The sequence below is a fragment of the Dryobates pubescens genome, chromosome 15 (assembly GCF_014839835.1).
Source record: "Dryobates pubescens isolate bDryPub1 chromosome 15, bDryPub1.pri, whole genome shotgun sequence".
Classification (NCBI taxonomy): Eukaryota; Metazoa; Chordata; class Aves; order Piciformes; family Picidae; genus Dryobates; species Dryobates pubescens.
In genome coordinates this window covers 1,235,163-1,261,859 of record NC_071626.1, presented here as the reverse complement: position 1 = coordinate 1,261,859, position 26,697 = coordinate 1,235,163, and the positions used below count along the sequence as shown (strand labels likewise).

General features: G+C 57.2%; 1 protein-coding gene across 1 annotated transcript in view; it reads right to left on the bottom strand.

Annotated features, from left to right (window-relative positions):
- Window positions 1-26,697, bottom strand: part of EEA1 (early endosome antigen 1) — a 44,423-nt gene that overhangs the window by 2,063 nt on the left and 15,663 nt on the right. Inside the window, exons 7-27 of the mRNA XM_054167805.1 lie at window positions 25,651-25,758; window positions 25,285-25,406; window positions 23,377-23,532; window positions 22,697-22,813; window positions 21,200-21,538; window positions 20,248-20,397; window positions 18,832-18,951; window positions 17,711-17,914; window positions 16,482-16,682; window positions 14,403-14,516; window positions 12,842-12,997; window positions 11,317-11,456; window positions 10,453-10,783; window positions 9,087-9,188; window positions 7,680-7,874; window positions 6,248-6,430; window positions 3,744-3,929; window positions 2,822-2,953; window positions 1,989-2,174; window positions 1,476-1,714; window positions 241-361 (exon numbers count right to left, since the gene is read on the bottom strand). Of these exons, the coding sequence (XP_054023780.1) occupies window positions 241-361; window positions 1,476-1,714; window positions 1,989-2,174; window positions 2,822-2,953; window positions 3,744-3,929; window positions 6,248-6,430; window positions 7,680-7,874; window positions 9,087-9,188; window positions 10,453-10,783; window positions 11,317-11,456; window positions 12,842-12,997; window positions 14,403-14,516; window positions 16,482-16,682; window positions 17,711-17,914; window positions 18,832-18,951; window positions 20,248-20,397; window positions 21,200-21,538; window positions 22,697-22,813; window positions 23,377-23,532; window positions 25,285-25,406; window positions 25,651-25,758 (3,602 nt within the window). The remainder of the gene's footprint in view (window positions 1-240; window positions 362-1,475; window positions 1,715-1,988; window positions 2,175-2,821; window positions 2,954-3,743; window positions 3,930-6,247; window positions 6,431-7,679; window positions 7,875-9,086; window positions 9,189-10,452; window positions 10,784-11,316; window positions 11,457-12,841; window positions 12,998-14,402; window positions 14,517-16,481; window positions 16,683-17,710; window positions 17,915-18,831; window positions 18,952-20,247; window positions 20,398-21,199; window positions 21,539-22,696; window positions 22,814-23,376; window positions 23,533-25,284; window positions 25,407-25,650; window positions 25,759-26,697) is intronic.

Sequence of the window (26,697 nt, the reverse complement as noted above, 5' to 3'; positions counted from 1 at the left end):
CCTGGCCTCACAGCAGAGCTGCTCCACCCCCTGAGCATTTTTGTGGCCTCCTCTGGACCTGCTCCACCAAGTGTCAAAGCTGTGAGCAGCTTTAGCCCTGCCCCAGCCAGCAGCATGGCTCCACAGACCCCAAGCACAACATCTTCCTCACTCTGGAAGGGTAAACCACCCCCAGGCTGACTTGAACTTGAAGCTCTCCTAAGCTGCCACCCAGAGCTTGGCTGACTGCAGGTCTGGTACCTGCAGAGACTGGTTCTCCCTGCCCAGCTCCTGCATGGCAGCAGTGGTGTTGTCCAGCTTTTTCTTCATTTCCACAAGTTTGGCTTGCAGCTTTTCAATTTCTCCCTCACTCTTGATACACCTGAGGGGAAAAAGCAAACACCACCACAACAAAACCAGCACAACCAACCACGAGGACTCAGCTCAGAGCACCTCAGGCACTTGGCACTGCCTCCTGGGGGCAGCTGGTCACAGCTGGGAAGTCCCTCTCACCAAATCCAGCCAGAAATGGCCTTGCTGTGAGTGGTTCTTGGGTGCCTCGACTGGGAACTGTGCTGCTGACAGTCAGCTGAAGGTCATCCTGCACAGCTCCCAAATACCTGCAGCTTACTGATACCTGGAGTGGCTGTCCCCTCCCTGGAGCTGGTCAAGGCCAGGCTGGGTGAAGCCTTGAGCAGCCTGTGCTGCTGGGAGGTGTCCTGCCCATGGCAGGGGGGTGGAACTGGATGGTCCTGAAGGTCCTTTCCAACCCATTCTCTGAATCATGACTCCATAAGATGAAAAGCCACAAACTGCACTCTTCAAAGAGGAGCCCAATGGAGTTGGAAGGCTCTTAAGGATGTGCTGAAATCTTTGAGCACAAGCAGAGAGCTGTGGCTGTGGTGATGCTGAGGGCCTGCTAAGCACAACAGCCCACAGAGAGCAGAGGCTGCTCCCAGTGCCCCTGTGCTGTGCCCTGGAAAGGAGCCCCTGGGCACTGCATCCACAGCCCAGCACTAGGAGCAGACACAGACTGAGAGCAGGCACCACAGAGAGTCCTGAGACAGCTGGATCCAGTGTGAGGCTACCCCACAGCATGCTCCCACAGCACAGAGTCACAGAGCTGTTTGGGTTGGAGAAGACCTCTAAGGGCAAGTCCAACACCAACCCAGCCCCACCATGGCCACCAAACCATGGCCCCAAGTGCCATGGCCACAGGGTTCTGGAACACCTCCAGGCATGGGGACTCCACCACCCCCCTGGGCAGCCTGTGCCAGTCCCTGACCACTCTTGCACCAAAGAAATTGTTCCTCCTCTCCAACCTAAGCCTCCCCTGGCACAGTTTCAGGCCAGTTCCTCTCCTTCTAGCACCTGAGACTAGGGAGCAGAGCCCAACCCCCCCCTCCCTTCAGGGAGCTGTGGAGAGCCATGAGGTCTCCCTTCTCCAGGCTCTTCTCCAGAGCAGCCCACCCCAGCCTGTGGTGCCAGAGCTCTACCTCTCCAGCAGAGCTCTTCTCTCATCCTGGTTGTTCTGCACTGTTGCCTCCAGCACAGCGATGTCCCCACGCAGGTCATCAGTCTGCTTCTCCAGCTCGCTCACTCTCCTCTGGCTGCTCTGCCACTCCTTCTTCATGGTAGCCAGGTTCTCATTCAGGGCTGTCACCTGCATGCTGAGCTTGGCCTCCTTCTCCTCATGCTTCCTGGCTCCCTCTTCTCTCTCTTGTCTCTCTGCAAGCTAAGGAAGCAACAGGGCAATGACAACCAACCTCCCAAGCTTCCTTTCCCTTCTGCCCTGCAGTCAGCTGGGGCAAAGAACCTCCCTGCTCTAGAACCACTGCTTGTAATCAACAATCTCTGCCAGACCAAGCTGTTGGCCCACTGGATTTTCCCACCCTGCCTCAAAGATCTCTGTCCAAGGCATTTAAAAGCCCAGGCAATGTGGAACTGAAGCCAGCTCTCTGCTTCCTCTGTGTCCCTGGCACAGTCCAGAGAGTGAGTCTTGCACTGACCAGTTTGGCTTCGGTTTCAGCACACTCTTTCTTCAGCTCCTCTTCCCTCTTTTTCAACTGATCCTTGGCAGCTTGGTGGCTTTGCCTCTCCTGTTCCAGAGCTGAGTTCATGTTCTCCATTTTGCCCTGCAGCTCTAACTTCTGTTGGATCAAGAGCTGCTTTGCATCCTTGAGATTTGCCACCTCCTGTTGGGAAACAGAGCTCAAAGTGAAGGCAGCAACGCTGGCAGTGTCAACCGCTCCAGGTCCAAACAACTCTAATGCCTCCCGTGGAGAGGACAGGAGATGGTGCAGCTTAATCCCTGGGAGGAAGGATGCCTGCACAGCTTCACAGACTGCATTGGGCTGCAAGGGAGCCCCAAAGGGCATCTTGTCCAACCCCCTGCAGGCAGCAGGGACAGCTCCAGGTTGCTCAGGGCCACATCAAGGCTGATCTTGAGTGGCTCCAGGGATGGAGCCTCCACCTAGTCTGAGCAACCTCTTCCACCCTCCCTGTGCAGAGCTTCCTCCTGATGTCCAACCTGACTCTGCCCTGCTGCAGTTCCAAACCATTGCCCCTGGGCCTATCCCCACAGCCCCTTCTGAGCAGTCCCTCCCCAGCTGCCTGTATTCAGATACTGAAATGCAGCTCTGAGGCCAAGAGGCTCTCCTGGGAGGTGTCCCTGCCCATGGCAGGGGGGTTGGAACCAGATGATCTTCAAGGTCCCTTCCAACCCAAACCATGCCATGGATCTCTGATACTTGCAGCAAGCATCTGTGCAAAGCCACTGCAGGTGACACCTCCTGAGCAGGCACCATGCAGGCTGGCTGATAACCCCGAGGTTTGTCTCTACCTTCTCCAACCCTTGCTTGCAGGCTCTCAGCTCTTCACCCAGCTTGGCATTTTCCCTCTCCAGCCTACTCCTGACTTCCTGCAGCTCTGTTGTTTTGCACTTTTCATTAGCCAGGTCTTTTTCTTTCAAGATCTGGAAGAGAAAGGGAAAGTGACAGAAAAATTACTTCTTCCAAGTTCAATCAATCAATCAATCAATCCACACACAAATAAGTCACTAAGCAGAAACCATCCAGGGCCCAAAGCCTGCTTGGAGGCTTTGCAGTTAAAGTGTCCCAGATCCCTCTCCACAAAGTGCAACCAGCAGCATGCTTGCAGCCTCAGATTTCAGGGCAGATGAAGTCTTTCCACCTGTCTAAACACTCAGCACAAATCAATTTGGAACCCACTGCAGTCTGCTCAGAAGGCAGAGGGTCACCACAGCTGCCTTTGCCATGCACTGCAGCAGTGCTATGCCCTTTACAGAGTCACAGAACGGTTGTGGCTGGAAAGGATCTTCCAAGGTCATCCAGACCAGCTCCTCTGCAGTGAGCAGGGACATCCTCAAGCAGATCAGGCTGCTCAGAGTCCCATCCAGCTTGCCCTGCCATGTTTACAGGCATGGGACATCTACCAGCCCTCTGGGACAGGGTCCCACCACCCTCTCCAGGGAAAAATCTCCTTCCTCTCTCTGGTCTGAATGTTCCCTCTTGCAGTTTCAGACCACCACCCCTTCCCCTCTCACAGCAGGCCCTGCTGGAAAGATTGTCCCAAACTTTCTGATCACCCCCTTCAAGCCCTGGAAGGCTGCAGCGAGGTCTCCCTGCAGCCCTCCCTTCTCCAGGCTGAATCTCTTCGTGTGGGAATGCCACAAAAAGGAAGGAAGGTGCTGGGGGGGAGCAGAATGTGACTGCCAGAAGGCTTCAAAAGGTGGAGGCATTTACCCTGTCATTCTGAAGGTCCTGCAACATCTTGGTCTTCTCACCCAGCTGCTGCTCCTTCTTAGATGCATCCTGCTCCAGTGTGGACTTTGCTTTCTTCAGCTCCTGAATCTGCTGATTGCTGCTGGCAATCCGATTCCTGCTGGAGACCAACTCCTCCTGAGCCAGGGCAAGTTTGTCTTCTGTGCACTTAAGCAGAAAGAGACTGCTGAGAACTGGCTGCCAGGAGAAGGGCTGCAGAAACTAAGCTGTCCCTCCTTCCACGTGGCACAATCACTACCCAGCCTGAAACACTCACCTTCATGGAGCCATGGAACTGGTTGGGCTGGAAATGCCCTCTGAGCTCATCCAGTCCAACATCAACCCAAGCCCACCATGGACACCAAACCATGGCCACAGGGCTCTGCAACACCTCCCTGGGCAGCCTCTGCCAATCCCTGACCACTCTTGCAGCAAAGGAATTGTTCCTCATCTCCACCCTGAGCCTCCCCTGGCACAACTTCAGGACATTTCCTCTACTTCTATCACCTGAGACTAGGGAGCAGAGCCCCTCCTCTTCTGCAGGCTAAGCAACCCCAGCTCCCCAGGACTCAAGGTGTGGCCTGAGCAGTGCTGAGCACAGGGCACAATGACCTCCCTGCTCCTGCTGGCCACACTGCTCCTGATGCAGGCCAGGATGCCACTGGCCTTCTTGGCCAGCTGGGCACACTGCTGTTGAAGCAGAACCTGGGATTCAGCCGTGCTGGTGGAGCACTCTGTGGAGCTCTCTGGGGCAGCGCTGTGCCTGCAGCTGCCAAAGGCTCCCGGAGCGCTCTGCCCCCCGGAGCCCTCTGCCTCCCGGAGCGCTCTGCCCCCCGGAGAGCTCTGCCCCCCGGAGCGCTCTGCCTCCCGGAGCGCTGCCTCCCGGAGCGCTCTGCCTCCCGGAGCGCTCTGCCTCCCGGAGCGCTCTGCCCCCCGGAGCCCTCTGCCTCCCGGAGCGCTCTGCCCCCCGGAGAGCTCTGCCCCCCGGAGAGCTCTGCCCCCCGGAGCGCTGCCTCCCGGAGCCCTCTGCCTCCCGGAGCGCTCTGCCCCCCGGAGCGCTCTGCCCCCCGGAGCGCTCTGCCCCCCGGAGCCCTCTGCCTCCCGGAGCACTGCGCCTCCCGGAGCCCTCTGCCCCCCGGAGCCCTCTGCCCCCCGGAGCCCGCTGCCCCCCGGAGCCCTCTGCCCCCCGGAGCCCGCTGCCCCCCGGAGCCCACTCGCAGCGCAGCCTCCCGCCCGCGCCGCGGCGGCAGTCCCGGCGGTGCCATTGCGCAGCGCGGCCAGCAGGCGGCGCCGGGCGCGCAGCGCAGCTCAGTCTCGCAGCGCCTGGGCTCAGCGCAGCCTCCTCCCGGGCAGCTCCAGAGGGCAACCAGGCTCCCCCCAGCCTCCTCTTCTGCGCACACCTGCACCGCAGGCAGCGCCCTAAACCCGCTCCTCCGATCGGTTTGGCCTCTCTGAACCTCTGCAATCCGCCAGGAAGAAGTGGAAGGGGCAAGGCCCCGGGAAATGGCTGAGAGCTGAATCACACCGAACCACTGTGTGCTGAGGGCTTGGAAGGGACCTCTGGAGAGCATCCAGACCAAACCTTGCCAGAGCAGGGTCACACAAGAACACATCCAGGTGGGTTTTGAATGTCTCCAGAGATGGAGACTCCACCACCTCTGTGGACAGCCTGCTCCAGGCCTCCCTCACACTTCAATTAAAGAAGCTCCTCCTCATGTCAAGAAGGAACTTCTGCTGCTCACGTTGGTGCCTGCTGCCCCTGGTCCTCTCAGATAACCTGTAAGACAGTGGCTGCTCAGGTGCTGCCAGACTCTGCCCCAATTAGCTGTGCTGTTTAAATGAGCTGAAAGCTCCAATCAGGAACAAGAAAAGAGGAACATGAAAAATTAACTCTTCACAGACTGGAAAAATCAAACCAGCTTTCACTCTGCTGCTGCACAAAGGCAAGGGCATGCCAGGCACACTGGCAAACAGCCTGCAGCTTTAAAGCAGAGTCACACAGTCATAGGGCTTGGAAGGGACCTCTGGAGATCACCCAGCCCAACCCCCTGCCAGAGCAGGAGCACCCAGGGCAGGGCACACAGGAACACAGCCAGGTGGGTTGGGACAGTCTCCAGAGGAGACTCCACAACCTCTCTCTGGGCAGCCTGCTCCAGGGCTCTGCCACCCTCACAGCAAAGAATTTTCTCCTCATGTTGAGGTAGAACCTCCTGGGCTCCAGTTTGTGTCCACTGCTCCTTGTCCTGTGCCAGGGCACCACTAAGAGCCTGGCCCCTTCTTGACAGCCAGCCTGCATTGCTCACATCCCCTCCCAGGCTTCTCTTCCCCAGGGCTCTCAGCCTTAGCTCAGATGTCCTTTGTCCCAGGGCAGAGCTCCAGCAGCACTAAATTCTATATGGCTCAGAATGTTTTCCACTCCTGTGTGGCTCTGGCACTTCTAAGCAAGCTCCTAAGTGACACAGGACATGAAAATGATGTGTGAGTACCTTCAGGTCTTGCCTGGTTGCCAGCAGCTCAGACTCCTTCCCATAGAGGTCCAGCTGCAGCTTCTCCAAGCTTTCCTTCTGCTTTTCATGGGTCTTCTGCAAGTCTGCCAGCTTGCCCTTCTCTGTCTTGAGCTCCTGAGCTGACAAAATCGACTGCTGCTGCAGTTTATTCTCCAGCTCTGCCTGAAACACAAGCAGGGGAAGTCTCAGCTGAAGTCAGAGACAGTAAAGGAAGCTTCATCACTCCTAGAAACTGCCTCTTTACTGCCAGACAAGCTCCTGGGGGGGTTCTCCCCCTCCTCAGGACACTGCAGCTCAGGGACCTGCTGTCTGGCATTCCAGGGTCATGTTTTGTAACTCACTTCACCACAAACTCTAATTCCTTGTCAAGAGATGAAGGGAAGCATTAAAAATCCAAACCAGGTCTCCAAGGCCTACACTTTGCCCAGGCTGAGTAGAGGGCAGCCAGGAACAGTGCATGGCACACAGCACAGCATTCCCCAAGGCCTGAAGACATCTGAACTCTTTCCACTCTGGCTGCTGAATGTCTGCTTTCTCCAGGCTGTCACTCAGCTAAATTCTTTTGGTGTAATAAGAGAGGACTTGGGTTGAGCTGGCCCTGGATGCTTCAGAACACTGCAGAGCCTGCCCCAGCTGCTCTCCCAGTTCTGCTGCTTTGCAGGAGAAAGGCAGCTCCTGAGGCTAAACAACCCTCCAATCCTGCTGACACTCACAGAGAGGGAGGGCTTGGAAGGGACCCCTGGAGAGCCTCCAGTCCAACTCCTCTGCCAGAGCAGGGTCACTCAGGGCAGCTCACACAGGAACACAGCCAGGTGGGGTTGGAATGTCTGCAGAGCAGGAGACTCCACAGCCTCTCTGGGCAGCCTGCTCCAGGCCTCCAGCAGCTTCACACCAAAGAAGTTTGTCCTTGTGTTGAGGTGGAACCTCCTGGGCTGCAGTTTGTGTCCCTTGCCCCTATCACTGTGCCCTAAGAGCCTGGCACCTGCATCCTGACACCCCTCAGAGATTCACAGACACTGATGTGATTCCCTCTCAGCCTTCTCTCCCCCAGAGCAGGCAGCCCCAGGGCTCTCAGCCTCTCTTCACAGCAGAGACTTGGAGTTCAGTCTCCCTGACTACTGCAGTGCACACAGCCAAGGGCAGCTGTGCAGCCTTACCCTGCTACAGCCTTCAGCAGGGCTTCCAGGTCTGGTGTGGAAGGAGCTGGGAACAGCTTTTGTAGGACTCATTGCTGCAGGACTCCTCTTCCAGCACTGCTTCCTTCCATTTTAGTACTGTTGCTGCTCCTACCCCCAAGAGGATCTGAGCAGTTTGTTTCCACATCCTGACCTTAGCCACTCCCCAGCAGAGCAGAGCAGAGCAGAGAGAGCTGCAGCACTCACCAGAGCCCAGGGAGCAGGTGAGGCCTTACCTTCTCCAGCAGGGCAGTTTTCAGTTCAGCCTGCAGGCCCTCACTGTGCTTTTTCTTCTGCTCAAAAGATTCCTTCAGCTCTCTCAGCTTGCCCTGGAGGTGTTGCTCACTCTTTTCTTTCTCCTTCAGCAGACCCTGGATCTCCAGAGCTTGTGTCCTTGCTGACTCCAGTTCCAGGGCCAGCTGCTTGGAAATCTACATTCAGAAAGCATCAAGTAACTCCCACAGCACTCTGACTGCAGCCACTTGGTGCTTGCTGCAGTGTGTGAGCTGCCTAGAGAGCTGTGTGGCTGAGAAGCCAGGTGGTTCAGAGGGCAAACAGATAATGGCACAGGTTAAAAGCTGGTCAGGGCTGATGGTACAGCTCCAGGAAATGAGCTGGGGAGAATCCTCTGACAGCAGGACCCTGACAGGTTGGCCCTGCCCTGCCTTTCTCTGCTGCAGGCCAGACACCTCTCCTCTGATGCCTCCCTCTGATCACCTGCAGATGACTTGCAGGAAACAGACTCTGTTCTGTTGGCCTAGTGTCCAACTAGGCCACTGCTATGTTCTAGGTGGTGGAACCCTGGCAAGCAGAATGAAGAGCAACCATCACACACTCAAATCACCTCTGACTCCCAGTCTCCTGTCCTCTGAGTACCAGCAGGGGGCTTTCAGCACCCAGAATTAAGAGCAGGCAACTCTTCTCAAGCCAACAGCTGTCTGCTCTTTCCTCCTGCCCACTGCAGCAGACAGCAAACTCATCCTCCTGCCCTTGCCACAGAGCACCTGAGCAGGAGAGGAGCCAGGGCAGCAGCAGCCACAGAGCCATTCCCATCACTTCCACAAAGCCTCTTTCAGGCAGCAAGAGTCCACCACAGTCCATCAGACTGTGCCCACTGATCATACCTTCTCCTTTAGGGGCAGGTAAGGAGATGCATGAAAGCAGGCTTGGCCTTCAGGCTGGGCCACACTGTGCAGGATCTTTAAAAGGGAGCTCACAGGCAAGTGATGGACACAGAAGAAACTAAACCCTCCCAGGAGAGCTGCAAATGTCCTGCCAGCCACACACAGAACATGCTGGGCAGGCCTGAGGCTAACCCCAGCCCTAAGCCTACAAGCTGACAGCTTTCACTGGCTGCAGATATGAGACAAACAACAAAGCAAAGGAGGCCATGGTGCTGCCAAGTCCTTGGCTCACAACCTGGAGGGCTAAAACCTCTCACTAAGGCATGTGGAGCACACAGAGGGAGCAGCAAAACCTGCCTGTTAAAGTTCAACATCAAACACCCAGGGAGTGTTTAGTCTCACCTCCTTTCAGTGCCCCACACAGGTTACAGTTTGAGGTCTGCAGCCTCCTGAGGGAACCTTTGCCACATTCAGCACTCCTGCTCTCCACACTCCTCTGCAGCCCAGCACACAGCTTACCACTTCCTTCTTCTCCAGGGAGTTCTTCAGCTCATTCCTCTCTTTAGCTACAGACTCTGCTTGCACCTGGAGCTGCTGTTTCACTTCTTGGTAAGACTTTTCCTAAGAATCAGAAGAGAAGAGAAGGAAATATTCCTGTGAGCTGCTGAGGCTGCCTAGCAGGTGTTTTACTGGCAGGATCTGCAAAGCCCTCACAGGCTTTGGTGCTCTCCTTTGCAGTGGAAAAGCTTTCCTCCTCAGCTGCAGAGCAGCCCTGAAGCAAGGGCCTTGGGGGTGCTGGGTGCTGAGCAGCTCCCCAGGAGCCAGCAGTGCCTCCTGCAGCCCTCAGGCAGCTGTGTGCTGGGCTGCAGCCAGAGCAGGGTGGGCAGCAGGGCAGCAGAGGGGATTCTGCCCCTGGGCTCTGCTCAGACCTCACCTCCAACCCTGCCTCCAGCTCTGGGGTCCCCAGCAGGAGCAGGACACAGAGCTGCTGGGGAGAGTCCAGAGGAGGCCACAGAGATGCTCCAAGGGCTGGAGCAGCTCTGCCCTGAGCACAGGCTGAGGGAGCTGGGGCTGTGCAGCCTGCAGAGGAGAAGGCTCCAGGGGCACCTCAGAGCTGCTGCCAGCACCTGAAGGGATCCTGCAGGAAGGCTGCAGAGAGACTTTTGCTGAGGGGGTCTGGAGCCAGGCCCAGGGGGAATGGTTTGGAGCTGAGGCAGAGCAGGGTTAGAGTGGAGCTGAGGCAGAAGTTGTTCAGCAGGAGGCTGCTGAGCCTCTGGCACAGGCTGCCCAGGGAGGCTGTGGCTGCCTCCTGCCTGGGGGTGTTGAGGGCCAGGCTGGATGAGGCCCTGAGCAGCTGAGTGCAGCTGAGAGGTGACCCTGCCTCCCCTCCCTGGTGGGCAGGTTGGAGGAGATGAGCTCTGAGCTCCCTTCCAGCCTGAGCCATTCTGACTCCATGAACTCAGAGAGTGCCCATGCCAAGCACAGCAGGGGAGGTGTGCTGTAGGGCTGGAGTTCATTTCCTTTGCCATGCCAGGCTGCTCTGGGGTCAAGCACTCATTATCCTGCCACTTTTGAGACCTTCCTGAAACTCTGCTATTTAAGTAGTCTGATGAGGCCTCAAGCTAAGCACTCCCAAGCCACAGCATCCCAGAGTGGCTCTGCTTGGAAGGGAGCTCAGAGCTCATCTCCTCCAACCTCCCCACCACGGGCAGGGACAGCTCTCAGCCAGACTCAGCTGCTCAGGGCCTCATCCAGCCTGGCCCTGAACACCCCCAGGGATGGGACATGTGGCAGGGAGAAGTGATGTGACAGATGTGCAGCACCCCACAGCCAGGTCATCAGCCTGTAGAGCAGCAGGCCAGGCCCCAGGGAGCAGCCTACTGACCATCTCTGCCACAGCTGCTTTGCCCTTCTGGATTTCCTTTTCTAGTTCCTCCTTTCTCTTTCTGAAGGCCTCAGAACTTTTGGAGAGCTTCTCTTTGGTAGCTGTGAGGTCCTTCACCAGAGTCTCCTTCTCTGACTTCACTTGCTGCAGCTCTGATGTTGCTGCCTGCACTTTGGAATCTAACTCCTTCAGTTGTTTGCTGGTCTCTTGATGTGATTGCTCCAGGTTTTGTTTGAGGCTGGCCTTCTCCTCCTCCTGCCTGGACATTTGCTGTTTCACTTCTTCCAGGGCCTCAGATTTCTTCTGCAAGCCCAAGGTAGCATTGGACACCCTGCAAACAGGAAACAGAGTAAAGAGTAATGGAAAATTAGGTTAGTTTTCTAATTCTCCCTCCCAGGTTCTTTTGTATCTCCAACCTAACCCTCCCCTGGCACAATTTCAGGCCATTTCCTCTCCCCTCTATCACCTGAGACTCACTGCAGCCTCCTCTCAGGGAGCAGCAGAGAGCAAGGAGGTCTCCCCTTAGCCTCCTCTTCCCCAGGCTGCACACCCCCAGCTCCCTCAACTGCTCCCCCCAAGCCCTGTTCTCCAGCCCCTTCCCCACCTTTGTTGCCCTGGACCTGCTCCAGCCCCTCAGTGTCCTTCCTGCAGTGAGGGGCACAAAGCTGAACCCACAGTCTGCAGTACAGCCTCAGTGCTCAGTACAGAGGCACCATCCCTGCCCCGCTCCTGCTGGCCACCCCACTGCTGCTCCAGGCCGGGATGCTGGTGGTCTTCTTGGCCCCCTGAGCACTGCTGGCTCATGCTGAGCCTCTCCCAGCCATGCCTGCCCCTGAGGAGTGCTGTAGCCCAGGTGCCACCTACTCTTCTCTCGCTGCCTGCAGCTCCTGGCTCAGCTCTGCCGCCCGGAGCTCCGACTCTGCAGCCTGCTGCCGCTGCCGCTGCAGCTCCTGCAGGCTTTGCTCTCTGCTTGCCTTAGCCTCAAGGATGTCAGCTTCCAGTTTCTGAGACAGAAAAATGCAGTGTCAGAGCCAGCAGGGCACAGCCAGCAAACAGAAATCCAGCAGCAAGAAGCAGAAGCCATCCAGTTTGTGAAGCCTTCTCTGCAGAGAGCAAAGGCACTGCTCCCAGCGCCCTGCCTGCTGCAGCACTTGGCTCTTCCCTGCATGAGAGACTTCCTGCAGCCCCCTTGCTCCTCCACAGCTCTCTCCTCAAACAGGCACAGAATCCTAGAATCACAGAAGGGCTTGGGTTGGAAGGCACCTCAAAGCTCATCCAGCTCCAGCCCCCTGCCATGGGCAGGGACAGCTCCACCAGCCCAGGCTGCTCAGGGCCTCATCCAGCCTGGCCTTCAGCACCTCCAGGGAGGAGGCAGCCACAGCCTCCCTGGGCAGCCTGTGCCAGGGTCTCTCCAGTGATGCCTCCCACTGGTGTGCAGGAAGAAACCTGAGTGGGTTTACACCTTTGAAAGGATCTTGCCTTTACACACCAACCACCAAAGCAGTTAAACAACTGACCACAGCCAGCACCAGACCCCAAGGTGTGGGGGCTGGAAAGGACCTCTGCAGACCACCCAGTCCAATCCCTCTGCTAAAGCAGGGCACCCACAGCAGCTTGCCCAGGGTCACACTGTCCAGGTGGATCTGGAATCTCTCCTGAGGAGGAGATTCCACAACTGAGACTCTACAGCCTCTCTGGGCAGCCTGCTCCAGGGCTCCAGCACCCTCACAGCAGACAGCTTTCTCCTCATGTTCAGGTGGTACCCCCTGGCTTCCAGCTCGTGCCTGTTGCCCCTTGGCCTGTCCCTGGGCACCACTGACAAGAGTCTGGCCCCAGCCCCTTGTCCCCCACCCTTTAGCTCTTGCTGAGCATTGGTCAGATTCCCTCTGGGGCTGCTCTTCTCCAGGCTCCACAGAGGAGCTCTCAGCCTTTCCTCCTCACAGAGCTGCTCCAGGCCCCTCAGCCTCCTCTGTCCAGTCCCTCAGCTGCTCCTCCCCAGCCCTGCTCTCCAGGCCCTTCCCCAGCTTGCTTGCTCTTTTCTGGACACCCTCCAGCCCCTCCCTGTCCTTCTTGGAGTGAGGGGCCCAAAACTGATCCCAGAATTTGAGATGTAGCCTCATGAATGGCAGGCAGAGGGGCAGAATCCCAGCCCAGCCCTGCTGGCCACACTATTCCTGACACAAGCCAGGATGCTGCTGGCCTTCTTGGCCACCTGAGCACACTTCTGGCCCACCTTCAGCCAGCCAGAGATCAACACCCCCAGCTCCCCAGGGGCTCTCCAGCCACCCTGCCCCAAGCCTGCAGTGCTCTGTGGGGGTGCTGTGAGCCAGGTGCCCCGGAGTGGAGAAGGTTCACTTCTGCAAGCCCAGATGCTGTGTGCAACACAAACCTTCAGCTGCCCCTCCAGCTCTTCAGTTTTCTGTTCCAGAGCCAGATGTTTCTCTTTGTGCTCTTTGAGACTGGCTTCCAGCTGAGCACAGTGCTCCTGCTTGTCACTCAGCTTAGCTGTCACCTGCTCCAGCTGAGCACTGACCTTATTCAGCTCCTGAGGTGGAATCAAAACACAAGGCTCATTAGCTTTCAACTAGCTCCCCCAAATCACTGCTGGCACAACTGAGTGGAAGGTTCTGACAAACCAAACATGGAAATCATGTGTGGGGCAGGCAGCTGAGAGGGGAAGCACCAACAGGGGCAGAGAGTCTCTGCTGAATGGTGAGGGTTCTGGTAAAGCCTCAGTATTCCTCTCCCAGCTTCACAGGCTGAGGGCTGCATCTGAGCAGAGGTGCCTGGGGTTACACATGCAGGAGGAGCTGTGGGCAGTGGAGGCCTCAGATGTTGCAGTCTGTGCAGCAGCAACTGGAAAGCAGCACTGCAAAAGCTTAGGGAACACTTTTGCCATCATCATGAAACTAAGCACTGCCAAAGAGCAAAGCAAAGAGCATGGGCAGGGCTCCCCACACACCACAGATGACTTCAGAGCATTCAGTTCCACTCAAGCCAACAGCATTTCCACAAGGGGCAGGAACACTGCCACCTCCCAGCCACTAAGATGACAGCAATGTCACAGCTTCTGGCACTTAAGCCAGGCTCATTGGTCTCATTATTGATTGGGATCTGAGTGGGGCCTACAAGAAAGCTGGGGAGGGACTTTTTGCAAGGGCTTGTGGTGACAGGATGAGGGGAGATGGACTGAAGTATGGGGAAGATCAACTGAGAGTGGAGATGAGGAAGAAATTCTTTCCAGGGAGGGTGGGGAGACCCTGGCACAGGCTCCAGGGAGGCTGTGGCTGTCCCCTCCCTGGAGGTGTTCAAGGCCAGGCTGGTCCAGTGGAAGGTGTCCCTGCCCATGGCAGGGGGGTGGGAGTGGATGAGCTCTGAGTCTATGAATTATTTACCAGTTGCACCCAGAGGCAATTCCTTACACTCCCAAGCTAGGAAATGCTGCTGTGTTAGCAACTGCTGCATGCTTCCAGCAGACCTCAGCAGCACTGACTCTGACACCTCAAACACTTCATTCAGCAGCTGGAGAAGTCACAGAATTGTTTGGGCTGGAAAAGCCCTCTGAGCTCACCCAGTCCAGCCAGCAACCCAGCACCACCATGGCCACTAAGCCACGGCCCCAAGTGCCATGGCCACAGGGTTCTGGAACACCTCCAGGGAGAGGGCAGCCACAGCCTCCCTGGGCAGCCTGTGCCAGTGTCTCACCACCCTCACTGGAATGACCTTCCTAACCTCCAGCCTAAATCCCCCCTCTCCCACAACCCCCCTGCCAGGAGTGGATTCTCAACTCCAAACAGATTGGTCCTGATCCCAGCAAAGAGAGCTGGATGCACAGCAGCTGCTTCCAATGTCCCAGAAAGTGCTTTCCACAGGAGAGCCCTGGGCTGGGCTGCTCTGGGCACAGGCTGCTCTTCAGCCTTTAGGTGACACAGGAGCTCTGAGTGTCCAACCTGCTGCTTATCTTGCAGTGCATGCTGAGCAGTGTCCAGGTGATTCTGCAGGTCTGCTCTCTGGGCAGCTTTGGATGCTTCTGCTGACAGCAGCAGCTCAGTCTTTGCTTTGACCTGCAAGGCAAGGTGGCTGGCAGTGAAACATCTACCTGCAGCACATCCCACGGGGGCTTAGACTTAGCAGTAAGTTGAGCAGCCCCCCCTCTGTGCCAGCAGCCCCCCCTCTGTGCCAGCAGCCCCATCTCTGTGCCAGCAGCCCCCCCTCTGTGCCAGCAGCCCCCCCTCAGTGCCAGCAGCCCCCCCTCTGTGCCAGCAGCCCCATCTCTGTGCCAGCAGCCCCCCCTCTGTGCCAGGAGCCCCCCCTCTGTGCCAGCAGCCCCATCTCTGTGCCAGCAGCCCCCCCTCTGTGCCAGGAGCCCCCCCTCTGTGCCAGCAGCCCCCCCTCTGTGCCAGGAGCCCCATCTCTGTGCCAGCAGCCCCCCCTCTGTGCCAGCAGCCCCCCCTCTGTGCCAGGAGCCCCCCCTCTGTGCCAGCAGCCCCCCCTCTGTGCCAGCAGCCCCACCTCTGTGCCAGCAGCCCCCCCTCTGTGCCAGCAGCCTCCCCTCTGTGCCAGCAGCCCCCCCTCTGTGCCAGGAGCCCCCCCTCTGTGCCAGCAGCCCCACCTCTGTGCCAGCAGCCCCACCTCTGTGCCAGCAGCCCCCCCTCAGTGCCAGCAGCCCCCCCTCTGTGCCAGGAGCCCCCCCTCTGTGCCAGCAGCCCCCCCTCTGTGCCAGCAGCCCCACCTCTGTGCCAGCAGCGCCCCCTCAGTGCCAGCAGCCCCCCCTCTGTGCCAGCAGCCCCCCCTCTGTGCCAGCAGCCCCCCCTCTGTGCCAGGAGCCCCAGCTCTGTGCCAGCAGCCCCAGCTCTGTGCCAGCAGCCCCCCCTCTGTGCCAGCAGCCCCAGCTCTGTGCCAGCAGCCCCCCCTCTGTGCCAGCAGCCCCAGCTCTGTGCCAGCAGCCCCCCCTCTGTGCCAGCAGCCCCACCTCTGTGCCAGCAGCCCCCCCCCCTGTGCCAGCAGCCCCCCCTCTGTGCCAGCAGCCCCATCTCTGTGCCAGCAGCCCCATCTCTGTGCCAGCAGCCCCATCAGCAGCTTTCCTGTGCTACTTTGGTACAAGGCAGGTTGAACAAGGTTTAGAACAGCAGCATTGACTTGAACAGGATTTGAAGCAATTGTGGGTTCTGAGCTTCAGAGCTAAAAAACCTGACTCAATAAAAGTGCCAGTCCTGCTCAGAGAAGCTTGGAAGGCTTTGGGATGGAAGGCACCTCCACAGCCCACCTGGGATGGAAGGCACCTCCAAAGCTCATCCTGCAGTCAACAGGGACATCCTCCACTAGATCAGGTTGCTCAGAGCCCTGTCCAGCCTCACCTTCAGTATCTCCAGGGCCAGGACCTCCCTGGGCAACCTGCTGCAGTGTTCCACCACCTTCATGGTGCAGAACTTGTTCCTCACATCCACTCTCCATCTGCTCTGCTCTCATTCCAAACCATTGCCCCTGCTCCTGCCCCTGCAGGCCTCTGCAAACAGTCCCTCTGCAGCCTGCTTGTAGCCCTTGAGGCACTGGAAGGCTGCTCTGAGGTCTGCCTGGAGCCTTCTCTCCTGAACAGCCCCAGCTCCCTCAGCCTGCCCTCACAGCAGAGGTGCTCCTGGGATCATCCTTGTGGCCTGGCTCCAGCAGCTCTGTGTCCTTATGATGGAACATGCATTCTGTTCCCCAGACTGCTCTGTATCAATCACAGAACTATAGAACCCTTCAGGCTGGAAAAGACCCCTGGGGCTCATCAAGTCCAAGCATTAACCCTGCTCTGCAAAGCTGACCTCTAAACCATAGCCCCAAGCACCACATCTAAATGACCTCTGAACACCTCCAGGCTTGGTGACTCCACCACCTCCCTGGGCAGCCTGAGCCAGCAGCTGGGCACTCCTGCTGTGGAAACCCCTTTCCTAGTGCCCAGCCTGAGGCTCCCCTGCTGCAGGCTGGCTGGAGGGAACACAGCCAGCACAAGCAGGGTTTCTCACCAGCAGGCAGAGCTCCATTACCTGCACATCCAGCTGGGACACCTTCTCTTTGCTTTCATTGAGCTGGCTGGTGAGTTCTGTGAGGTTTGCTTCCAGGGACAGCACCCTGTCCTGGGCAGCCCTGAGATGGGACTTCTGCTCCTGCACTTGCTCATGCAAGTTCTCTTGGGCCTGTTTGTGACTTTCTGACTGATTCTTCAGCTTCTCTGTCAGCTGAGTCACCTGCAGGGGAAAAGGGGGAAAAAAGGCAAAGGAAGGAAGTAGAAGGGAAGGCCAAAGAAGTCAGAAACCTTCTGAATTCCAGCATGGCTTAGGATGGCTCTGCTGACTCAGCAAGATCTCATGTCTTCTTCTGACCTGCTGCAGTGAGGCAAGACTGTACCCCCAGCAGACTGCAAAGCAGGGTAATGCCTCCTCCCCAGGGCTGCTCAAGGCCAGGCTGGATGAGGCCTAGTTGAGAGGCAGCCCTGCCCATGGCCCTTCCAGCCTGAGCCCTTCTGTGATTCTGTGGTGAGAATGGAAGCAAAAGGGAATCACAGAATAAGGCTTTGGCTTGGAAGGGACTCTCAAAGCTCATCTTGTCCAACCCCCTGCAGGCAGCAGGGACACCTCCAGCTGGAGCAGGCTGCTCAGGGCTGCATCAAGTTCCTGATCTTGGATGCCTGCAGGGATGGAGCCTCCACCACCTCCCAGGGCAGCCTGTTCCAGTGTCTCACTGTGCAGAACCTCCTCCTGATGCCCAGCCTAACCCTGCACTGCTTTACAAGTGTCAGTTTGGCCTCAGTGTAATGAACCCCAAACAGTAAGGGGACAGCAGCTGCAGGCTTAGCTGAGTGCTGGTGATGAAAGCAAGAATTCAAACTCCTGTTGAAGTAAGAGAAGCAGCAATGTCCCCCAAGCTGCTGGCTAAGCAGGTACCACCAGCAGAGCCCTGTGGCACACAGCTGGGAAGCCCTGCTCCTGTGCTCACACTCACAGACTGGGCTGGGTTGGAAGGGACCTCCAAGCTCATCCAGTTCCAAGCCCCAGCCAGGGGCAGGGACACCTCCCAGCAGCCCAGGCTGCTCAGGGCCTCCTCCAGCCTGGCCCTGATGATGAGAGCAAGGAAGTCCCCAAAGCACAAGCAAGGTCCTTCAGTGAGTGCCAGAGAACCACACCAGGCTGGTGTCACTTCTGCTGAGAAAGAGCAAGAAGCCAACAAGAGCCACTCCTGAGGATGGAAGCAGAGCAAGAGGCCTCTGAGCTCTCACCTGTATCTGCAGCCCATGGTTCTTCTCTTGCAGCTGGTTGAGGACTGCAGTTTCCCCTTCCCCAGCCTGGATTTTTGCATACAAGTCCTCCCTCTCCTTTTCCAGCAGGGCAATGTTTTCCTTGCTTTTCTGAAGCAAAGCCTCCAGGTTCTGAATTTTCTGGTCCTTGTCTCCAATTTGCCTCAGCACTTGCTCCAGATCATTCTAGAAAACCACACAACAGCTTCCCTCAGGCTAAGGCCCTTAGGAGCTGCTCCTAAGGCACAAAATGTTGGGTAGCTTATCAAACACTCTCTGGATCACACAGGCACAGCATGGGAGGGACCTCTGGGGGTCATCCAGTCCAACCCCCCTGCCAGAGCAGGGTCACCCAGGGCAGGGCACACAGCAACACAGCCAGACAGGCTCTGGAAAGGCTCCAGAGCAGGAGACTCCACAGCCTCTCCAGCAGCCTCACACCAAAGTTTCTCCTCATGCTGAGGTGGAGCCTCCTGGGTTCCAGTTTGTGTCTCTTGCCCCTTGTCCTGTCACTGGGCACCACCAACCAGATCCTGCCCCTTCTTCCTGACCCCCAGCTATTGATAGACATTGATCAGATCCCTCTCAGCCTTCTCTTCCCCAGACTAAACAGCCCCAGGGCTCTCAGTCTCTCTTCACAGGGGAGATGCTCAAGGCCCCTAAACATCCTCCTGGCTCTCCTGTGGACTCTCCCCACCAGGGCTCTGTCTCTCTTGAGCTGGGGAGCCCAGAACTGGACACAGGATTGCAGCTGTGGTCTCAGCAGGGCAGAGCAGAAGGGAGAGAAGAGCCTCCCCATCCCTGCTGGCCACACTTTCCATGATGCCCCCCAGGATCCCATCGGCTCTCTTGGCCCCCAGGGCACATTGCTGCCCCATGGAGAACTGAGGACTCCAAGACCTCTCTCCATGGAGCTGCTTTCCAGCAGATGAACCCTCAGCCTGTGCTGGTGGATGGGGCTGCTCCTCCCCAGAGGCTCTGCTCCAGAGTCCAAGGTACTGCCAGCAGGGTAAGTCAGGCAAGTCACTGCTAGAGAGAAAACCCTCATGGGAGTCCCAGCACCCTGGCACACACCTTCAGATGAGGATGCACAGCTCTCTTACCTGGGCCTCTCTCAGCTTTGCTGTGGTGTTTTGCTGAAGTGTCTGCTGCTCCTGGTGCTGCTGCTTGGCTTTATCTAATTGGTGCTGCAGATCTGCAGAGTTTGCTGCTTGCTCCTTTAGCTGAAAGCCAAAAATGAAACAACCCAGGAAAAAACAAAGTCACCAGGCTGGGATGGACAGACAGCACCCAGGGCTGCCCCAGGGCTAAGGAGGGACAGACAGCACCCAGGGGTGCCCCAGGGCTAAGGAGGGACAGACAGCACCCAGGGGTGCCCCAGGGCTAAGGAGGGACAGACAGCACCCAGGGCTGCCCCAGGGCTAAGGAGGGACAGACAGCACCCAGGGCTGCCCCAGGGCTAAGGAGGGACAGACAGCACCCAGGGCTGCCCCAGGGCTAAGGAGGGACAGACAGCACCCAGGGCTGCCCCAGGGCTAAGGAGGGACAGACAGCACCCAGGGCTGCCCCAGGGCTAAGGAGGGACAGACAGCACCCAGGGGTGCCCCAGGGCTAAGGAGGGACAGACAGCACCCAGGGCTGCCCCAGGGCTAAGGAGGGACAGACAGCACCCAGGGCTGCCCCAGGGCTAAGGAGGGACAGACAGCACCCAGGGCTGCCCCAGGGCTAAGGAGGGACAGACAGCACCCAGGGCTGCCCCAGGGCTAAGGAGGGACAGACAGCACCCAGGGGTGCCCCAGGGCTAAGGAGGGACAGACAGCACCCAGGGCTGCCCCAGGGCTAAGGAGGGACAGACAGCACCCAGGGCTGCCCCAGGGCTAAGGAGGGACAGACAGCACCCAGGGCTGCCCCAGGGCTAAGGAGGGACAGACAGCACCCAGGGGTGCCCCAGGGCTAAGGAGGGACAGACAGCACCCAGGGCTGCCCCAGGGCTAAGGAGGGACAGACAGCACCCAGGGCTGCCCCAGGGCTAAGGAGGGACAGACAGCACCCAGGGCTGCCCCAGGGCTAAGGAGGGACAGACAGCACCCAGGGGTGCCCCAGGGCTAAGGAGGGACAGACAGCACCCAGGGCTGCCCCAGGGCTAAGGAGGGACAGACAGCACCCAGGGGTGCCCCAGGGCCATTCCAAATGCTGAAAGGTTTGAGTCAAACAGGAGGGTTTGGGAAGTGGCATAAAAATGTATGCTGCTGCCTAAAGAATCCAAACCTAACCCAAATCTTTGCTGCTCACAGAGTGGCTCAGGTTGGAAGGGAGATCAGAGCTCATCTCCTCCAAGCTCCCCACCAGATGTGCCCCAGGTGCAGGGCTCTGCACTCACCCTTGCTGAACCTCCTCAGGCTCCCCCTGCCCAGCAGGACATCCCCAGGAGGCCCAACCCTGCCAGCCGCAGCACCGCCTCGGGCTCCTGGCAGGAGCAGAGCAGAGTGGAGCTGGCAGAAGCTCCAGGAGGTCCCTACCTGCTCTTCAGCACGAGACAGTTTTAACTGCAGGTCAGCCACCTGCTGCTCTCTGTCCATCAGCTTCTCACTGGAGAGCTGCCTCTGCTCCTTCAGCCGGCCGTGAGCCTCCCCCAGCTGCCGCTCCGTCTCCAGCAGCTTACTGTGCAGCTGCAAGGGCAAGAACAGGGAACTGTTGGCCTTGGGCAGCCTCTAGCCTGCAGCAATCTGCTTCAGCCCCACCTTGTGCAGTGTTTAGCCCCCTTCAGGTGCAGGCAGTCTGTAGTTATTGCCCTCCCACAAGGAGATGGAAGTGCAGCTGCGTGATGTGCACGCAGAGTCCAGCCCCCTCGGGGGATGGCTTAAAGAACTGTCTCACCAGGAGCACAGAGCACAGGATGTCAGGGTTGGAAGGGACCTCCACAGACCCTCAAGTCCAAGCCCCTGCCACAGCAGGAGCATAGAGTCCAGCACAGGTCACACAGAACACATCCAGATGGGGCTGGAAAGGCTCCAGAGAAGGAGACTCCACAACCTCTCTGGGCAGCCTGCTCCAGGGCTCTGGGACCCTCACAGGGCAGAAGTTCCTCCTCATGTTGAGCTGGAACCTCCTGTGCTGGAGTTTATATCCACTGCCCCTTGTCCTATCCCAGGGTGCAGCTGAGCAGAGCCTGGCCCCTGCCTCCTGACCCCCAGCCCTCAGCTATTGGAAGACACTGATCAGATCCCTCTCAGTCTTCTCCTCTGCAGACTGAACAGCCCCAGGGCTCTCAGCCTCTCCTCACAGGGCAGTGCTCCAGTCCCTGCAGCATCCTGGGAGCCCTCCCTTGGACTCTCTCCAGCAGATCCCTGTCCCTCCTGAACTGCTGCCCCAAGACATGGCCTGCTGGTGGCAGAGGTGTGGGTGGAAGGCTGGACTGGATATCCCCAAGGTCTTTTCCAGCCTTAAGGATTCTGTGCTCAAGTAACTTACCTGGCTGAGCTCACTCTGGAGCTGCAGGCCATGCTGCTCCTTTTCCTCCCTCTGCTGCTGGAGCTGTTTACATTCCGCCTTCAGATGCTGGTACTTTGTCTCTACTTCAGACAACTCTTCTTTAAGCTTCTGGCTGGCTTCCCCCTTCTCCCCTAGCTCTGTCTGTAATCTCTGTATGGAGGCTTCAGATGCAGACAGCTTTGCCTGAAGCTGCTGGCAGTCCAGGTCTCTCTGATGAAAGCTTGCCTGGATGTTCTTCTTGCTCACAGACACTTCATTGTGTTTTTCCTCCAGCTGGGTGTAGTCCTGCTCTTTCTTCAGCAGCTTCTCAGCAAGACCCTGTGAAAAGAGATGCACAGCCACTCCAGAGCAACTCTGCTGACAGGTGTCCAGGGCATTACTCCCATTTCTTTTCACCAGAAGGAAGTTTCAGGCTCAAATAAGGTCATGAAAGAAACCATTGACCTCTCTTTCACCTTACACAGGCTCATTCTAGAGCTCCAACAGCACAGAGCCCCAACTGCAAATCCTGGGGGGTGACATTCTCACAGCAATCACAGAATGGTAGGGGCTGAAAGGGACCTCTGGAGCTCATCCAGAGGAGGATCACCCAGGGCAGGTCACACAGGAGCATATCCAGGCAGGTGTTGAATGTCTCCAGAGAGGACTCCACAAGCCCTCTGGGCTGCCTGCTCCCTGCTCTGTCACCCTCCCAGTGAAAAAGTCCCTGCTCCCATTTCAGAGCAGTTACAGCAGCAGGAGGTTAGGAACTGAGCATCACCAAATGCATCACAATTTCCCTAAACAAAAAACCCCAACTCAAACAAACTCAAAACCCCAACCCCAACCACCAAGGGAAGACAGAAGCCCCACATGCAAAGGGCCCAGAATTCCAACAAGTCTCAGACTCAGGGAATGCTCTGGCTCTGCACATTGGGTCTCTGCTGTGCTACAAGCCAGCAAGTGGCCTCTGCAAGGCACAGCCAGCTCTTCTCAGCAGAGCTCCTGAAAGGGCAAGAAACAGCTTGCTTGAGGCTCTACATCAGCTTCAGACACTCTGCAGCAGTACCTTCCTGCACTCCAAAGGAGTCAGAGGTGGAGGTACACATCAAAATGCAAGGCATTCCACCCTGCACTGTGCCAGGGGAGCCTGGAGATGAGGAACAATTTCCTTGCTGCAAGAGTGGTCAGGAATGGGCACAGGCTGCCCAGGGAGGTGGTGGAGTCCCCAGCCCTGGAGGGCTTCCAGAAAGCTGTGGCCATGGTGCCTGGGGCCATGGTGGTGCTGGGTTGCTGGTTGGACTGGATGTTCTCAGAGAGCTTTTCCAACCTATGATTCTGTGGCTGCATAGGAAGAGACAGGACCTGAACCACAAATGCTGCTGCTGCTGCTCAGAGAATTGTGTGGAAGGACCATCAGAGGGTCATCCAGTCCAGCCTCTGATGTGTTCCCATTTCAGTGTGAGCTGACAAGCACAGGAATAAAATCAACCTCACCTGGCTTTTCTGTTCAAGCTCTTTGACTAAACTTTGCAGTTTCTGCAGCTCCTGCACATACACAGCCACCTCCTGAGGCCCTTTAGCAAGTTCAGCTCTCAACTGGTTAATGGTAGCCTGCAAAGACAAACAGAACAAAACCACACTGCAGCCAAAGCTGTGCATGCAGAACTCAGCAGCAGCTGAGATGGCTGAGAGCAAAACTGGAAGGAGCTTGCATACAAATAACCACCTTGGAGTGACACAGAATACAGAACTAACCAGGCTGGAAAAGACCTCAGAGATCACCCAGCCCAACCTCTCACCCAACACCATCTAAGCAGCTGAACCATGGCACCAAGTGCCTCATCCAGGCTCTTCTTACACACCTCCAGGGATGGGGACTCCACCACCTCCCTGGGCAGCACATCCCAAGGGCCAATCTCTCTTTGTGGGAAGTGACAGAATGGGAGGAAAAGGACTGAAGCTTGAGGAGGGCAGACTGAGACTGGAGGTGAGGAAATTCCTTCCAGTGAGGCTGGCAGACACTGGCACAGGCTGCCCAGGGAGGCTGTGGATGCTCTCTCCCAGGCTGGATGAGGTCTTGAGCAGCCTAACTGAGAGGTGTCCCTGCCCATGGTGGGGAGGGTGGAGCAGATGATCTCTGAGGTCCCTTCCAACCTGATGCAGTCCATGTGTACCTCAGAGTTTGCCTGCTCTGCCTGCAAGTGCTTGCATTCATCTTTCAGCTTCTCAGACTCCCGCTCCCGTTCCAGAGTCATCTTGTCCATCAGTGTCTGAACTTGGACCAGTTCCTTCTTCAGGACAGCCACATCTTCCACACCAGGCCTTTGGAGCTGAGAGGCAGAAGAGCAGCAGTCAGCAAAACACCTTTGGCAGACAGACTTCCAGTGTCAATGTCATCTCCAAAGACCTTTCAAACCATCAGCTTGCAGGCAGGGCGCCACGGACAGCACCGCAGCTGCGCAGAAACCACCAGAGCAACAAAGCCAAACCCAGCACAAGCAAAAGAGGGGGGCAGAGAAACTCTGACAGCCCTGCTGTGGAAGGAAAGGAGAGGGAAGGCACCAGTGGGCACCAAAGAAAGCAGTGCTGCAGCAAAAGAATGGTGGCCAGCAGATGGGGAGAGGTGATGCTGCCACTCTGCCAGGCTGAGACCTCCCCTGCAGTGCTGTGTCCAGCTCTGGGCACCCCAACACAAGAAGGACATGCAAGACACACATGTATAGATCATATCATACAAGGTCACAGCAGGAAGGCTGCAAAATCCAAACCAAAATGGGCTACAGAGAAAAGGACTGGAGGCTACTGGAGGATGAGAAGCTGGGCAGCAGCCAGCAAGGGGCACTGGCAGCCTTTGGGCTGCCATTGGCCTTCTGGGCTGCCAGTGCCCATTGCCAGAGATGGAGAGAGGGGATCCTGCCCCTCTGCTCTGCTGGGGAGACCTCACCTGCCCTGCTGTGTCCAGCTGTGGGACCCCCAACACAAGGGGGACATGGAGCTGATGGACTGGGTCCAGAGGAGGCCGCAAAGATGATCAGAGGGCTGAAGAACCTCTGCTACAAGGACAGGCTGAGGGAGTTGGGGCTGCTCAGCCTGGAGAAGGCTCTGGGGAGATCTCAGAGCAGCCTTCCAGTACCTGAAGGGGACCTACAGGAAGGCTGGGGAGGGACTGCTCAGAAGGGATTGTAGTGACAGGACAAGGGGCAATGGTTTGGAACTGCAGCAGGGTGAATTTAGGTTGGACATTAGGAGGAAGTTCTGCACAGGAAGAGTGGTGAAATACTGAACAGGCTGCCCAGGGAGGTGGCTGAGGCTCCATCCCTGGAGACACTCAAGGTCAAACTTGATGTGGCCCTGGGCAACCTGCTCTAGCTGGAGATGTCCCTGCTGACTGCAGGGGGGTTTGGACAAGATGACCTCTGAGGGTCCTTCCTACCCAGTGCAGTCTGTCATTCTGTGATCTTGAAGAGAAAAGGTACAGGAAAAGGGTAAGGATGCAGAAGGAGAAAGAAAGATATGGATCAACTAAACAGGGAGGAATGGACAGGCCCAGTGGCTGGGCAGGGCCAAGAGCCCTGCCTTGTGAGCCCTTCAGGGCAGCTAACTGCAGAGAAGAAGGGGAATAAATGAGCCCTGCTCTCCTCCAGGGTCTGAGCAGTGGCCAAATGGGAGAAACTTGGAAATCCCCTTGACTACTGCCTTAGGAGTGCTGTGACTGCCCTGGAATTGCTCCCTGGAGCCAGGGCTGTATTTGAAGTCACCAGGAGCCAGACTCCTGGAATCCACACACTGGTATTATCAGCCAAGAGCAAGAGGGACAACTTGAACACAGGCATGGTGATGACAGCTGCCAGCCTTTCAGCCACCCTGTCACAAAAGCCCTCTCAGCACTTCCCATAACTGCAGCTGGCCAGGGCCAGTCACAGCACAGCACCTCATGGAAAACAAAGGGTGAGCTCAGGACAGACCAAACAGCCACAACCAAAGGTGTCCTGAAGCTCCTCAGCCCACCAGCAGACAGCTCCAAGTTCACCAGGTCTGCCTGCTTTGACAAAGCGAGAAAGCCGCGGGTGTGAGGGGAGTACCAGCTCTGTCTTCAGGTCTTCCACTGCACTCCTCTCCTTCTGCAGCTCTTGCCTCAGGTTTGTCAGCTTCTGCTCTGCCCCCTCCCGAAGGCTGAGCTCTTCATCATACTTTGATTTGAGATCTAATGAGGAGGAAGTTGGACAAAGGACACCTGTGAGACGAAATCTGTGGTTCCAGGGGAGCTGAGTAACCGCTGGCTGGCACAGGCTGCACCAGCAGGGAGCAGCACCAGCAGGGAGCAGCACCAGCAGGGAGCAGCACCAGCAGGGAGCAGCACCAGCAGGGAGCAGCACCAGCAGGGAGCAGCACCAGCAGGGAGCAGCACCAGCAGGGAGCAGCACCAGGGCTGTGGGGAGGGCACTTACCCACCAGCTCCGTGGCCAGCTGGGCTGCCTTTTGCTCAAACAAGTCTTTCATTTGCTTAATGTTGAAGTTTTCTACTTGGACCTCTTCCAGCTGCCGTTCCAGTGACTCTGTTGCCACAAACACAACAGCATTATGCTCTTCAGCATTGCCAGGACAGTGCAGCTGCTCCCACCCAGAAGACAGCAGAGCAGGGAAACAACCCAAATTCACAACCTGCTTAGCAAAGGGAACAACTTCACTGGGGTTAAATATCCACAAGCATGATGCTGAAACCTGTTGAGTGCTCTCCAGGATTAAGTCCCTGTTATTTTTCAGCAGGCATAAAGAGCCCTTGAGATCACTGCCACATGCTGCTGAAATCCAAGCCTTCAGTTCTGATTAAAAGCTCTTTAATCATCAGCACTCAGATATGGTTTCAAACTAGAGCAGAGCAGATTTAGATTGGATGGGAGGAACAAGTTCTGCACCAGGAGGGTGCTGGAACACTGCACCAGGTTGCCCAGGGAGGTGGTTGAGGCCTCATCCCTGGAGATAGTCAAGGTCAGGCTCAATAAGGCTCTGAGCAACCTGATCCAGTGGAGGATATCCTTGCTGACTGCAGGGGGGTTGGACTGGGTGACCTTTGGAGGTGCTCTCCAGCCCATAACCATCTATGATTCCATGCTAATCACATCAGTCAGATAAGCCCAGGCAGGCTGTGGCTGTCCCCTGCCTGGAGGTGCTCAAGGCCAGGCTGGATGAGACCTTGAGCAAGCTGGGCTGGTGGGAGGTGTCCCTGCCCACGGCAGGGGGGTTGGGACTGGATGATCCTGAAGCTCCCTTCCAACCCACCCCATCCTGTGACTCTCAGTGATGTGAATCTGTGCTATGCACACACCAAGAGTGTCTCTTGGAGAGAACCACAGAGCCAACATCGTTGGCCTGCAAACTGAAACCAAAGAAAAATGGTGGGGAAAAAGGCAACACAAATAGCACTCCTTGGGGGTCACTTTGCTGGCAAGGAGTACAGAACAGCACTGAAGAGAAGCAGCCCTGGCAGATGTTGT